This window comes from Micropterus dolomieu, linkage group LG22 (genome assembly GCF_021292245.1).
Source record: "Micropterus dolomieu isolate WLL.071019.BEF.003 ecotype Adirondacks linkage group LG22, ASM2129224v1, whole genome shotgun sequence".
NCBI classification, from domain to species: Eukaryota; Metazoa; Chordata; class Actinopteri; order Centrarchiformes; family Centrarchidae; genus Micropterus; species Micropterus dolomieu.
This window is the reverse complement of record NC_060171.1, coordinates 168,764-183,157: the sequence shown is the minus strand read 5'-3', so window position 1 is coordinate 183,157 and position 14,394 is coordinate 168,764. Positions and strand designations below refer to the sequence as shown.

General features: G+C 41.0%; 1 protein-coding gene across 2 annotated transcripts in view; it reads left to right on the top strand.

The window, feature by feature from the left end:
• Positions 1 to 9,137, top strand: part of LOC123962494 (mixed lineage kinase domain-like protein) — a 14,840-nt gene extending 5,703 nt beyond the window's left edge. For both annotated transcript variants that reach the window (XM_046038650.1, XM_046038651.1), the window contains exons 4-11: positions 2,237 to 2,414; positions 2,846 to 2,946; positions 3,029 to 3,167; positions 6,481 to 6,565; positions 6,646 to 6,788; positions 7,597 to 7,646; positions 7,941 to 8,087; positions 8,481 to 9,137. In XM_046038650.1, coding sequence (XP_045894606.1) covers positions 2,237 to 2,414; positions 2,846 to 2,946; positions 3,029 to 3,167; positions 6,481 to 6,565; positions 6,646 to 6,788; positions 7,597 to 7,646; positions 7,941 to 8,087; positions 8,481 to 8,527 — 890 coding nt within the window. In that variant the 3' untranslated portion in view covers positions 8,528 to 9,137. The remainder of the gene's footprint in view (positions 1 to 2,236; positions 2,415 to 2,845; positions 2,947 to 3,028; positions 3,168 to 6,480; positions 6,566 to 6,645; positions 6,789 to 7,596; positions 7,647 to 7,940; positions 8,088 to 8,480) is intronic.
• Positions 9,138 to 14,394: the final 5,257 nt, after the last annotated feature.

The window sequence follows — 14,394 nt, the reverse complement described above, 5'->3', positions numbered from 1 at the left end:
CCGACCAGAGTGAATGAAGCAAACTCACGTGGGGAGTAAAACGGTTTACAGTTCATGATAAGAAATTCCAGATCAGGAGAACAGTGCTGCTGAATCACTGTCACGTCGGTACACCAACATTGTTCATATAAAATCGGACACCTCCACCTTTTGTTTTGCCGGAGAGTTCTGTGTCGCCGCTCTGTACAGTTGGAAGCCTGCCAGCTGCAGCACGGAGTCCGGTATCAGTTCACACAGCCAGGTCTCCGTGAAGCACAGAACAGAAGAATAAAAGTCTGTTTTTCCCCACCAGAAGCTGAAGTTCGTCCAGTTTGTTGCACATTGAGAGCATGTTGGAGAGAAATATTGCCGGTAGCGGTGTGCGGAGTTACCGCTGGCGAAGACGCACAAGCTACCCGGCTCTTTTCCCTCTCCTGCGGCGCTTCATAGCGCGAACGACAGCGAGCGAGCCCTTTACCAAAAGGTCCAATAATTCCAGTTATGATGCAAGAAAAGTGGGAATTAAATCCGCTGGGGTTGTTCCCCTGATGTTCACGAGCTCTTCTCTGGCGAAAGAGCTCCAGGAATCACAGCCGAAAACTGAGTTAACACACTAAAACAAAACAAAAAGCGCACTGAACACCGAGGCAGCTATAGACAGCGCCATCTTGGAACGAAAGTTCTGCAAAAATAAGGTGCTCCATTTCGGGACATAAATTTCCCAGTCAACATGACAGTGTTAAGGCCGACAATGTTCATCATCAACAATAAAACGCGACAATAGTTTGCAATGAACAGCAACACTGTGGAACATTTCCGCAACCATCAGCATCACCATCAGCATCACCATCAGCATCACCATCAGCATCACCATCAGCATCACCATCACCATCACCATCAGCATCACCATCAGCATCAGCATCACCATCAGCATCACCATCAGCATCACCATCACCATCACCATCAGCATCACCATCAGCATCAGCATCACCATCAGCATCACCATCACCATCAGCATCACCATCAGCATCACCATCACCATCAGCATCACCATCACCATCACCATCACCATCACCATCAGCATCACCATCAGCATCACCATCAGCATCAGTACCATTCATGACAAAACAACAATTGTTAGGTTACCTACTACCCCGGACTGAATCCAGAAAACAGATGGCATTCGACATCTAAAACACTAGAAGTCCATTAGCTCCAACAGTACATGGCTCTCATTTGCCTTCCTGAGTGCATGTGATCCTTAAAGCAGTTCTGCATTACAGGAAAGCACAGTCTCAGTACAATCACGCTAAAAAATACACATGTAAATGCACAACACCAGCTTTAGCAAGTTTAGACATTTTTTAACCTGTAAAATGATCATTTTGTCTGAACACCTGCCCTCTTCCTGAGCATATCCAGTTTTTCTGACTGTGTTTATTGGTTCACAACTGAAATCACTACTGAATCACAGCAATAACTAATAATTTATTGTCCAAAGAATCTTTGGACATTTTCCAATGATTTTCTTAAGGCCATCAATTGAAAAAATGTGAAGCAAATGCAACATGTTGTCATATTCGAATGACAGAATAGGTCGATTGCCAGTGAGCTCCAGAACAACATATATGACCGTTTGAAAGTATCAGCAACATGCGTACCGGTCCTGAAGTACATGACATTAGTCACGTGGTTAAAGTTTGTTTAGATTAAAGCAAGAAAACTACACAAGTTAGGTTTCGGTAAATATTCATTCACCATTGTTAATTCAGCTTCAGCTCATTGTTTATCGGTCCGGCCCACAACTTTACTGTTCGGGTTCCCTCTCAGCACATTTATAGCCTTCATTTTAAAAGCTATAAAAAGCAGCTGTACATGAGCAGACAGACACAGTGAGAGAGCAGCTGGTGAACATAGTGGAGCATTTAGCGGCCAAATTATTTCCCTCAGGAGCTGGTGGAGACCAAACACAGAGCTAACAGAGAGAGAACGCTGGACTCACCTTCATCAGGTGACCCAAACACAACTCCAAATGAACGATCATGTTGCTCTGGATCTGCTGGACGTGGAAATTAGCAAACAAATTTAGAAAATAAAAGGTGATGATAGGACAATGTTGTGGTCACCACTTGTTTCTGCTGCCACCAAGAGGCCAAAAAAACAACAGTTATTGCAGGTTTAAAGAACCACTTTTACAAGTCACACCGCTGTTATAAGCACCAAATATAACATTTATTATTTTGTCCTATTGTTACAGTGAATAAGCCCAAAGTCACTAATGAAGTCATTCGAATGATCAAACCAGACGAGCTGAAGTACGAACATCCCAAAGAGCCCTTCATGAAGACATCGACCTCAGAGGTCTACAGAGGAGAGTACCATGGCTTCACAGTGGCCATCAAGAGATACACCGACACTTTGAACACCAGCGCAAGGTCTGTGGCACATTTCCCGACAATACTGAATTAAAATACAGCAAAATAGTGGAGGATAATGTTAGTGTGATTTTCATTTCTGCCTGCATGACGTTTAAATCTGGATTTAGCTGTTTTCCTAGAGACTTGAATTCACATGTAGATGATACTGCCACACATTTTCAGACAGTCCCTGCTGGAAGACATTCATGGTTTTGAACTTGGCCGTTCACATGAAAAGTGTGGCCACAAAACTCTGTGAACACGAAGGTTTTGAAGTGTGAAGAGCAGCAGCAGTAATGTATCTGGACTGCCAGGCACTGCTGAGTTAGAGTTGAGCTCAGTCTTCATATTTGTACGTAGCCCTGTGTATTTGTATGTATATTTAAGTATGTGACGTACTGTAATTGTCCCATAGTCGTTGTCAACCTTAACATTTTCTCCACATGCAGGGAAGTGCGGTCTGTTTTCAATAAGGAAGTTGAAACCATGAAGCGTTTTGAGTCGCCCAACATCCTGCGAATGTTTGGAATCTGCGTCCAGGATGAGGACGGTGAGCGAGTGAACTGCAGCATGCAAATATCAGGCACCTCAAATTTATAGTAATGTCATGTGTCCTTGTGACCTGCCTGTAGGACCCAAGCCTCAGTTCCTCATCATTATGGAGTACTGTGAGAAGGGAAGTCTCCGTCAGGTTCTGGACTCAGAAAACTGCAAGCTGTCCAGGACCAGGAAAGCTCGAATGTGTCTGGACGCAGCACAAGGACTCTACAGGTCAGTCTGCAATGATTCATTATGATTCACACGATGTACGAGAAATGATAAAACCCACAGAGAAGAAGGGGGAAAGCCTTATTTATGCAGGGGAGATTTAAAAAGTACAAATTTTATGAGTCGATATAGAAAAAATCCTTTGTCTCAGTATATTTAATTTATATTGTATTATTATTTAGATATATTGAAAAATGGCACAATTTCTTTTTTCAATAAATCTACTGAAAAATTGTCAGTGGTTAATATAACTAGATAGGTGTGTTTGTTTATGGTTAATCCACTGAATTAAATACCAGGTTGATGAAAATCTACATTTTTTAATAAAGCAGTCCTGCTCATTGGTTTATAAAACAGCCCTAAATGTCATACATTTTTTTAAAGGGAGGGTCAGCGCTATATAAATCTCTGATGGTTGACATCTCATGGTATTTATTGTTACACTATCAACACTTTGACAAGCAGTTGGTGGGCGTATCCAAATATTATATCTATCAAAGTTAGTGACGATTGGATGAAACTTGTAGGTGGGACAAGTTTCATCAACAAGCAGTAAAATTGCAGAAAATCTGATTTTGGCCCCAAATACATCGAGCCCCCGTAACAGATGAAGAATAGATTAAAAGTTAAACTGAAACAGGTTCTCTGCACATCTTCCAGCAGTATGCAGCTGGACCAGGTGCCTCTCAGTTCATAGACATCAGTCCTCCAGTGAAAAAAGGGACTGGAGCACAGTGATTTATTTGCAGCCTTCAATTGTGGAAACAGCCAATGTGCCAGCGTTTTGGCACTACCGTGTCTTTATCAGAGTCAAAATGGACGAAGACATAAGGCACACACATATACAGTCAACCTGGAACAGAAGTAGAATTATCATTTGATAGTTGGTTAAACGAGATTCCAATGTTCACTCCATACATTTTTTAAAGGGGCGGCTGTGGCTCAGGAGTTAGAGCGGGTTGCCCGTTAATCAGAAAGTCGACTGTTCCTCCCCGGCTCCTCCAGGCTGCATGTCGAAGTGTCCTTTTTTGAATTGCCTCTGGCGGCTGTTCCGCCAGTGTATGTATGTGTGTGAATGATAGTTTCTGTTTGAGAATGCAGATGTAGTGTAAAAGCGCTTTGAGTGGTCGAAAAGACTAGAAAGGCGCTATACAAGTACAGAGCATTAACATCAGTGACAAAGAAAGCAGAGAGTAGAATACATACATATTAAATGGAGCCGTACACCCTGGACAGGTCGCCAGTCCATCGCAGGGCCACACATAGTATTTTCCTCAATAACAATATAACAAATGTTTAATAAAGGTTTGATTAATTCATTTGAATCACAAATTAATTAGCACTTGATTTTTTTTTTTAGTGGACGGTAAACATGGAAAAGGAATGTTGAATAAAGAAGCTTAAGTTGATTTCAGCTCTTACTGTTTGTATTTGGATGTTTTAATGGGAATCTTGATCTTTCAGATCAAATTGAGAAGTAATTTCGTTCCACGTTTTATTATGTGTCATGTAATGTTAGGAGTCTTGGTCTTGACTCGGTCTCGGTCTGGGTGGTCTTGACTACAACACTGGTATTCTCTTGTTGGGTTTTTGAATACGCTGTCTGTGAGGGATCCTGCTTGTTTTGGCATTTTCACCTGCACCCCTTTGCAAACACCTTGAGCTCCGTGAGAGTAAATAAGTGTTGCAAACTGAACTTGTTGTCTTGCCTTTGGGCTACAAGGATAGAAGTAGGCTATAGAAAGCAGAAGTGCTGTGTGCTGCATGTGTAGCCTGATAAATTAGAGGAAACGTTACAAATTCAGCTTTTCATTTAGGCCAAAGAGCCTCTGTGTTGTGTCTGTCTCTCTGCAGAGCTGTGACTTGATAATGTTTATCAGTGCCTGTTCAGCAGAAAATGCTGGCAGCTGCTGCTGAAAACACTGAGACTGAACGCAAAACCCAAAACTAGGACCTAAAGCAGTGGTCGGCAATAGACGGCCCGCGGGCCAGAACCAGCCCTCTAGTAATAATAACTGGCCCGCGGCCAGATTGCTTTGATAGCAGAAAAATAACTAAATAAACTGATAGCGGCTGGGGCTGAAATAGATATCAGTCACAACAGAAACAGTTACTCACACAATCTCTTCCTTTCAAGTGATTGTGCCTACAAAATAAAAGCGTTAGAACGTTTTTGCAGCAACGCTTTATGTCAAGTTTATTGAGAGCTTTTATTTGAAGAGTTCTGAAGGACAATTCAAAAGAGTCTCTGGCCTGCTTGACACACCTCTGAAAAAGCCGCCAGTAAACGTGCCATTCCCCTGAATCTCCTCAAGGAAATGAAAATAAGCGTCCACAGGTTTTTGAATCCGGATCAAACGGCGGGACGTGCACACACACTGCAGCACATGCTTTATAGTGAGCATGTGAAAAAGTGTCCTTATAATCAATTTGTTTAACAAGGGAGGAAAAAAATATCTGCAGTTAGTTGTAAACGATCTTACAACCTTCCTAATGGGAGTCCCGGACAGTACCGACTGAGCTAAGTGTGCATACAAGGATTTGAAGTAATTTGACTTTGCTCTGGCCGCCATGTGCTAACAGCTTGAGAAACATTTGGCCCGATGCCAGACTTGTTTGCCGACCCCTGAAGTCCTCCGACCAAACGACAACGTAGGTGGTTTAATCCATTCCATTTCCTAAATTAGCGCCCCTACCGCTGGCGTTTGTCCACGTCTCCCAAAACGAATAAGCGCTATGTTACATAAGTCCTACTTCACATTAAATAAGCGGTTAACACTGTGAAGCTGGTGCACTTCAGTTAGGTTTAGGAAAACTAAGGTGGTTTGGGTTAAAGTAAATACATTACGTAAGTCAAGTGATGAAGGCCATGGAAGTCAGTAACGAAAGTTAAATACGCTATTTAAGTAAAAACTCAGAAGAACGCTACATTTACTTTGTTTCACATGGGACTCAAACAGCGTTCTCCTGAGTGAAAGTCCAGGGTTTGAGCCAGTATCACCCCCTCCTGTCGCCTTATGTGAACTATGTGGACTGCGTCACCTGACATCCTCCTTTCACACCGCGGGGCAGCCATTAGAGGGCGCTGCCACAATAAACAGAAATCTGGTTCGTAATTTTGTGCTGCACGTACGACCTGTGTTGTTGTTTTCTGGTGAGGACAGTGAGCTAAAGAGGCTGTATGGGTTCAGTAGTACAGGCAACTCATTTGATTAACTGTTCAAATATTGACTAGTGCAGCTTTAAATAAATTCTATCTGTGATTTATTGTTTGATAGAAGTTATCCTCATGATGATGATCACTGTTGTCTCTCAGACTGCACCAGACCGAAGAAAAATATAAGGTCCACGGATGCATCAACAGCAGCAAGTTCCTGGTGGCCGAAGGCTACAGAGTCAAGGTACTGAGCCCAGTGCATGCTGGGATTGCTAAGGGGCCCTTTGAATGGTGGGGTTTGAGTCGACTTGTTGTTGTTTTCAGCTGGGAGGTTTTGAGCTGGCAAAGACCGAGACGTCGCTGAAAAAGACTTCAAAGGACAAACCGAGCAGGTCCCTGTGCTACTCGTCTCCTCAGAGGCTCAACGACATCAACCACGCCTACAGCAAAGAGTGTGAGATTTACAGGTGAGACGCGAGTTTCTCTGTACAGCTGCTCAAAAATCTGCAGTGCACGGGTTTTAATATGAGGCTCAATTATGTGGGACCGCTTTCTATTAAGTGGCCATTTATTCATCGTCTGTATTGATGGCTTATCTGTGCTCTAATGCTTTAAAAAACAGTTACAAGCCCTTTATTAGTTCTAGTCTTGGTTTGGCTCGTGTTTATCATTTTTGTTTGGTAATAGAAAGTTATCAGTGTGGTAAATCTTTAACAAATGCTCACTGGTGTCTCACTTTCTAAGAAATGCTAAAAGGGATCATTAAACTATCAAGTTGGATGCTATTAAGTTGCTATTGAATAAATTTCATCCAGATGCTCTGCAGCTGTTTTCCAAAAGGGGTGTGGTCATAGGGTTCATTGGAGGGCTCTTCCTGGTGAATGAGAAAGTCCTGCTGGAGGAGGATAAACACCAACCTGGCAACCCAAACAGTCTTCTTATTAGGCATTAGTAAATGTTTATTAACTATTGTTAAAAGACATTAGTTATGACTTGTAATGAATTATTTCATTACATTTTATTTAATTATCATCGTTTCAAAATGTCTCCTACATCACTGGAAAGTCCTTTCTCAGTGTTTGTGCACTGGAGGCTTCTGTGTAAGTTTTATATTGGACCGTTAGTTGTGATGTCACAAACACGTGCGTCCAGGTGAGCTCAGAGAAACTTTTTCATTCAGCAGATGAATGTTAAAACAATCAATAAAGAAACAAAGTGAACTTTAATCAAATCCAATAAAAAAATCTTCACTAACTTGTACTTGTTATCTTTCAGCCTCGGAATCGTCCTGTGGGAAATTACAACCCGTAAGAAACCTTTTGAAGGTTTGTATGTGCAGATCTGCAGTCAGCATCCAACCCTGAAATGATTTTAGCATCAAGTACTCAGCTCCTTTAGGTGTTATAAGGCGGGAGTTTAAATAGAGAACAGCATAAAGTTGTGTTGTTTTTTCATCAAACTTGTTCTGTTTGACAGTAATTTATAATCATTAAAGCAGAAAGCAAAAATTCAACATTTGGACAAACATTAAATTTACCAAACTGCAAATAACAGACAAGGATACAACTGAGAAAGGGTTTTTTCTACTTCCATTCTTAATGTTCTCATTTCTCTTCCAGGTTTTTCAAATACAGAAATCTATCAGAAAGTCTGCAAAGACCAATTTCAGGAGCCAATCCCTGAAGACTGTGACTGTCCTGAACAACTGGGACTTCTGATCAACGCCTGTCGGGCCTATGACATCTTCAAGAGACCGTCTGCTGGAGGTAATTGATCAACATATGTTTCCTTTTAGGTAGAGAAGGTACATTTAGACACTGGAGCTGCTGGATTTGCTTAGAAATTAGAATTTGAAAGTCTCTGTGGAGGCAGTTGGTAAAAATGTGATTCTCCAGTAACAGAAACGGAAATCCCTTTACAACAAGCATATAACGAGAGGTCAAACACTTTCCCCACATGTTCACTGTAAACCACTCTTTGCTCCTATCACTGGTGATCAATGTCGCATAATTAAGCATAATAGATACAAATGAAAATTGTTATTAATTCATAATTAAAAGAAAAATGTACATTATTTCTGACTGGGCCTGTGTAAATACACTGTATATAAAATGGCTCTAATGTTAATGCAATACTGAGGCTCTGTTTCTGTTCCCCAGTGCTGGTGGATGAACTGCGCAGAGTGGTGGCACAGTTAGAGGAGTGATAAACCTCTTCATCGCTCTGCCGCTCCGTCTGCTGGGCATCTTTAGGAAATACAATTATAAAGCCATAAAACTGTCCTGTAACTTGCTGAAAACGTCTTTATAACCCACACAAAGTTTACAAGGCACTAAACTAAATATCACTAAGCATTGGATTTCTGTAACTCATACGGTTCAAACCAGGGACCTGTTTCCAATAATAAAACTTCTTCTGCATGTTTTTAACAGCATTGTGACTTTAAAGGTTTTTTAAATGAGCTGGTGACTGCGTTGTTTTAGAGCTGGCAGTAATCTCAGGAACCCACAGATGTTGATACTGTGATTGTGCACAGCACTTCTCAACCACAGAACGACCTCACTACCCTGGATATCATCTGTTCAGTCATGAGCGGCATTAACTATCACACATGCAAGGCTTCCTACTAAAACTGGTTCTTGTAACTCCATCTCATCAAACAAAGAAGGGCCTCCACCCAGTAGTACAACTCAGAGTTAGTGCAAAAATACCACCATGCTTCATGTAAAAGTCAAGTTTGTTTTATATTTAAGTCTTTATGTTTACAATGACCCCAAACTGTCTCTGTGAATTAAAAAATAAAAACAATGAACAAATCCTTTGCCTGTCCTTCTCTTACTCTTTAAATCAAGGATTGTTTGCTTCAGGTAAAATGATGAGTGAGTGCTGAAACATCACTTTTTCTTTATGGCTCATATGTTTTAATTTCAGTGTGAATCTAACTTTTGACAGAGAGCTGACGGGGGTCACATACAGGAACGTTTAATTTGATGGCTGAATGACATCACGTGCATTATCTGCTGATGAAGCACGTCATCAGGAAGCATAAGAAAAGTCACTGCTGCATTTGAGGTTTAAATCATGTTAAAGTGCTACGGATGCCCTCAGAGGGGAAGAATCACAGCCAGAGGTGGGACCGTTTATGGAAATTCCTTTCCAGCATCAGTGTGAACTTTTTTAGAAACACGTCCCTCGCGTGAGACATCAACAAATCTTTTAGTGACAGCGTCACCGTTCTTAGAAGTGAGATATATTAGCATATGTTGAAAACACATCAATGAAGGTCAACGGGTACTGCACGCTGTCGTTTTCCTTTAAATATTCGGTCACGTCCACCAAATCTGCCTGAAAGTGTTTATCTATACCGTAAACAAGAACTGTGGTTCTTGGAATTTGTCTGTTTGTGAGGAGCACTATCCAGTGGCAGAGTGCAGTAATTAAACCCAGAGCGCTGAGATCAGTTTCATGGCGGAGGGAGTGTGAAATGCATTCTGATGCAGGTGTTGTTTCTCTCACACGTGTGAGGGCTGAGTGGAGTCATTGAATTATCAGGCAGCAGGCTGTGGATACAGACAGCACCTGCAACTTTACAGCAATGCCTGCACTATAATCCAGTGATATTCAGCATTATGAGTACTTTTGGTACTATAAGTATACTTTGATGCTAATGATTGTTCTCTAGTAAATATGTGAATGCAGGCTGTGGTTTCTACTTTTACTTAAAAAATATTGTACTTCCACTGGTCATAACATGACATTTTAAAGGTACCACTGAAATTTAATTGTCATCCCGCATTAAAAAAATTAATTTGAATAACTGTTTGCTAGCATTTCCACAAAGAAAACCAAGTACTCTGCATCCACGTGTATCCAGATGATAGAGTTTACTGGATACATGTAAAAGTTAGAAACAAACTTCTTTGAAATGCAAAGACCAGGATATTTTCTAGTTTAATTCTTCTACCTGTGAGGTTTTTTTGCTATAACAATGTACAAACAATTAGTCATACCGGTTAATTTACCAACAAAAAAGAAAATGAATTGCAACATCAGAAAGTGATTTAATGTGAACTGTACAAACATATCTGTGTACTCAGCAAGGGCCCGCTTTGCAACAAGGACCTAAACTGTGTGTGCGCGTCGCTCTCTGCCTGACTGCCTGGGGTCAACAAAAGGACAACAGAAGTGTGAGAGGGAGGGAGACTCACAGCAGGATGAAGAAGCAGTACAAGAATAGCCTCTGTCCGTGTGCTGACTGTGAGTCAATGCACAGTCACCATTTGAGGCCCTGTCTTCAGCTCACAGTGCAGCCGCCTGCTCTCTGGGACTTTCCCACAAAAACCAGGTGCAGTTGGTGCTACAGGATTATATGTCCCCCTGAGATGGTATCTCAAGGGTATTAAAAGCTTACTGATTCTTGAGAATTTGGATAAAACAGGTTTTAATTTTGAAAAGAAATAAAATGTAATATTAAGAAATCTAAACGTGTGTGTTTATTGTACAAGATCTTACCAGTCTAGCAGTATTTTGGTGCAACCTCCTGATTTTGGTAAGGAATTGGTAAGGAAGTCCGAGATGTGTTAATATATTTAACGATTTGTTTAAATAGTTATTAGAAGTGCCCTTTTTTTCACTTCAGCCCTGCACACCAAAATGTCTGTGCACGTCCCTGTTCTAGACGACGCCTTGTTTATAATTAGGTGTTTGTGAGGAATCATCCAGACTGTTTCCCAGTCAATGCCATTTACAAAGTATATTATAACACGTCCCTGCAATGGACTGGTGAGAAACTCACTCAAATGTTTCCAACTGGTGACACTGGGAGGGGAGACGGAGGTAGGTGGAGGTCTGCCTGTATTTCTATTATCGCGCCTGATGGAATGGCATCAAATCCTACTGCAAATTCTGAAATACTGTATGTTGATTAGAGAGCAATCGCCATGGAGTTACCCGGTTCCGGTTGAGGGTAATGAGACAGCAGTAACAAATAGGGAGAAGGCAGAGCTAATGGCAAAAACCTTTGTTACGATACATAACTCAAATAATATGCAGGAAGAAGGTAGAAGAGGTCGAGAGAAAACAAAATCTGAAAATATGGAGGCTTTAGGTAGGAAAAGTAGTGTGGGGGATGGACTGAATGTCCCCTTTACAATAGGAGCGTAAAAAAGGGCACTAGACAAAGCCGGACAGAAGGCGCCAGGGAAAGATGAAATATGTTATTGTATGATAAAGCAAAAAAAATTATTGATGTTGTATAACAGAGTGTGGGTAGATGGAATAATACCAGGGAGTTGGAAGGAGGCTATTATAACTCCAATAAGGAAACCTGGAAAAGATGCCAGCAGACCTGGAAGCTATAGACCAATTGCCTTGACGTCTCATATCTGTAAGTTAATGGAACGTATGGTGAATGAGAGGTTAACACTTCTTGGAGGTAAGAGAAATGGTGGCATCATACCAAAGCGGTTTCAGGAAGGGAAGGAGTACCATAGACCCAGTGCTGCAACTAGAAGATGAAATAAGGAAAGCCCAAGTAAATAAAGAGACAATGGTTGCAGTATTTTTTGATGTGGAAAAGGCATATGATCTGTTACGGAAGGAAGGGTTGCTAATTAAACTAAACCTCATGGGTGTTGGAGGGAGAATGTTCAATTGGATTATGGACTTTTTAAATGAAAAACTATTCAGGTGAGGATAGAAGCAAAACTATAGCCAATATATAGTAGAGAACGGGACACCTCAGGGGAGCGTAATAAGTCCAACTTTATTTTCCACCATGATAAATGATGTATTTGTAAACATTCCAACTGATATGGGGAGATCATTGTTTGCAGATGATGGAGCATTGTGGAAAAGAGGGAGAAATGTGGAATATGTAGCTAAGAAAATGTAAGATGGAATTAATCAAGTCGAAAAGTGGGGAACAAAATGGGGATTTAAGTTTTCAGTGGAAAAAACAAAAGTTATGTTCTTCACAAGAAAGAAAGTCAGGGAATGGTAATTGAAATTGTATGAAAATAATTTAGAGAGAGTCAAAAGTTTTCGTTTTTTGGGAGTGTATTTTGATATGAGATTAACATGGAGGGAGCATATTAGATATGTACTTAATAAGTGTAAAAAAGTTATAAATGTCATGAGGTGTCTTGCAGGATTGGGGTGGGGAGCGGATGTAGCATCGCTGAAATACATATATATATAGCCTTAATAAGATCAAGGTTAGACTATGGAAGTATTATATATGGTTCAGCAGCCAAATCTGTGTTAGCAGACCTGGATGTTATACAAGCTCGGGCTTTAAGAGTGTGCGTAGGAGCGGTTAGAACCTCCCCAGTATGTGCTCTCCAAGTAGAAGCAGGTGAAATGCCATTGTGGTTGAGGAGGAAGCAGCTGGGGGCTAATTATTGGGTCAATTTAAGAGGGCATGGAGATAGCTATCCAGCAAAAAGGGTGCTGCACACGTGCTGGGAGAAGCAGACAACACAAAAAACAAGCTTTGGGTGGACAGGAGAGCAAATGGCAAAGGATACAGGGGTATATGATAAAGAGTTTGGTGCAAATGTGGTGTGGCCTATCAGACCTGTCTGGGAATTAGAAGTACCATGTGTAGATTTAGAACTACTTGAGATTAAACGCAATAACAAGAATGCCGATTTAACTAGTGTATATTATAGCTATAGGGAATGTAAGTATAAGGAAAGTATTCAGATTTTCACAGATGGGTCAAAGGACATGCAAACAGATATTTAAACAGGGTCTGCAGTTGTTGTTCCTAATTATCAGTTAGAACTTAGCAAAAGAACATCTGATTGTCTGAGTGTGTTTGCAGTTTGCCATATTGATGGTAATACTAATATGTAGTGACTCTGTGTCAGCTCTTATAAGCATGAAGACATGCACAACTAGAAGTCACCTGGACCTGCAGTATGAAGTCTTATTTATGAATTCAAGAATAGCTAGGCAGGGGAAAAATGTCATATTCTGTGGGTCCCTGCACACTCGGGAATTCAGGGAAATGAGAGAGCAGATAAGGTGGCAAAAGAAGCAGTTAAAAAAGGAGATGTTGAAGTCTACAGTAAATTATCAAAATCAGAGGGGAAAGGCATAGTGTGGAGAAGTGTAAATCAACAATGGCAACAGAGCTGGGATAATGCAATAAAAGGGAGACATTTACACGAAATCCAAAGCAAAGTAGGGGAGCAAAGAGGAAAGAGCAGGTGATAATAGGTAGGCTGAGAATTGGGCATAGCAATCTTAACAGCACACTTTTAATTACAGGAAAACATCCTACAGGAATGTGTGAACAATGTCAGGAGGCCTCAAACAGTAGAACAAATTTACTCAGGACAAGAAATGATAACACAGTTTAAAAAAAATAGGACGGATAAATAATACAGTAAAAAGTTTATTGGAGTATGGAGAAAGTGTGGAGGGTAGGAAATGGATATTTGGATTTCTGAGGGTGACCGGATTAGATAGGCGGGTTTAGTATGAATGGAAGCAAAGAGTAAATTAAAGCTGCAAGCAGCGTTGGGCGGGCCCTCGCACTTGTAAGCGCGTCCGTGCGTGAGCCGGCCGAGTTGCATATTCTGGAGCTCTGCCGGTGCGGCTGTGAATTTCCTACGCGGTTCCGACGCCGCATGAATGTGCTATATGTCACTTCCTGTGTCCCCTATGTGGAGCTACATAGCACTTGCCGCTATGAATATAAATCGGTATTGACGTGTAGATGTCTGCGGGGTGGGAGAGTTATCAAGCACGTAAAGTTTGTTTCAGATGTGAACATGTACACTGAACAATAATGTACCCACACAATAAAATAAATTCCTTTTATATTTCCCTGCCTTGTTGTTTATGTGTACATACAGAGGAAGAATGTGAGAACAGCACACATTTCATCGTTACTGTGTGTTAGAGCATGGGAGAACAGTGGCTACTTTTAATACAGCCCACACCCCTAATACTGTGTAACTATAACAAGTAGAGAACAGAAGAAAAAGATGTTCTTTCTTTACAACTGTCTGCATAGCTTATTCATATTGTGTAATGAATGAAAATAAATAGGCCTACTAGGCT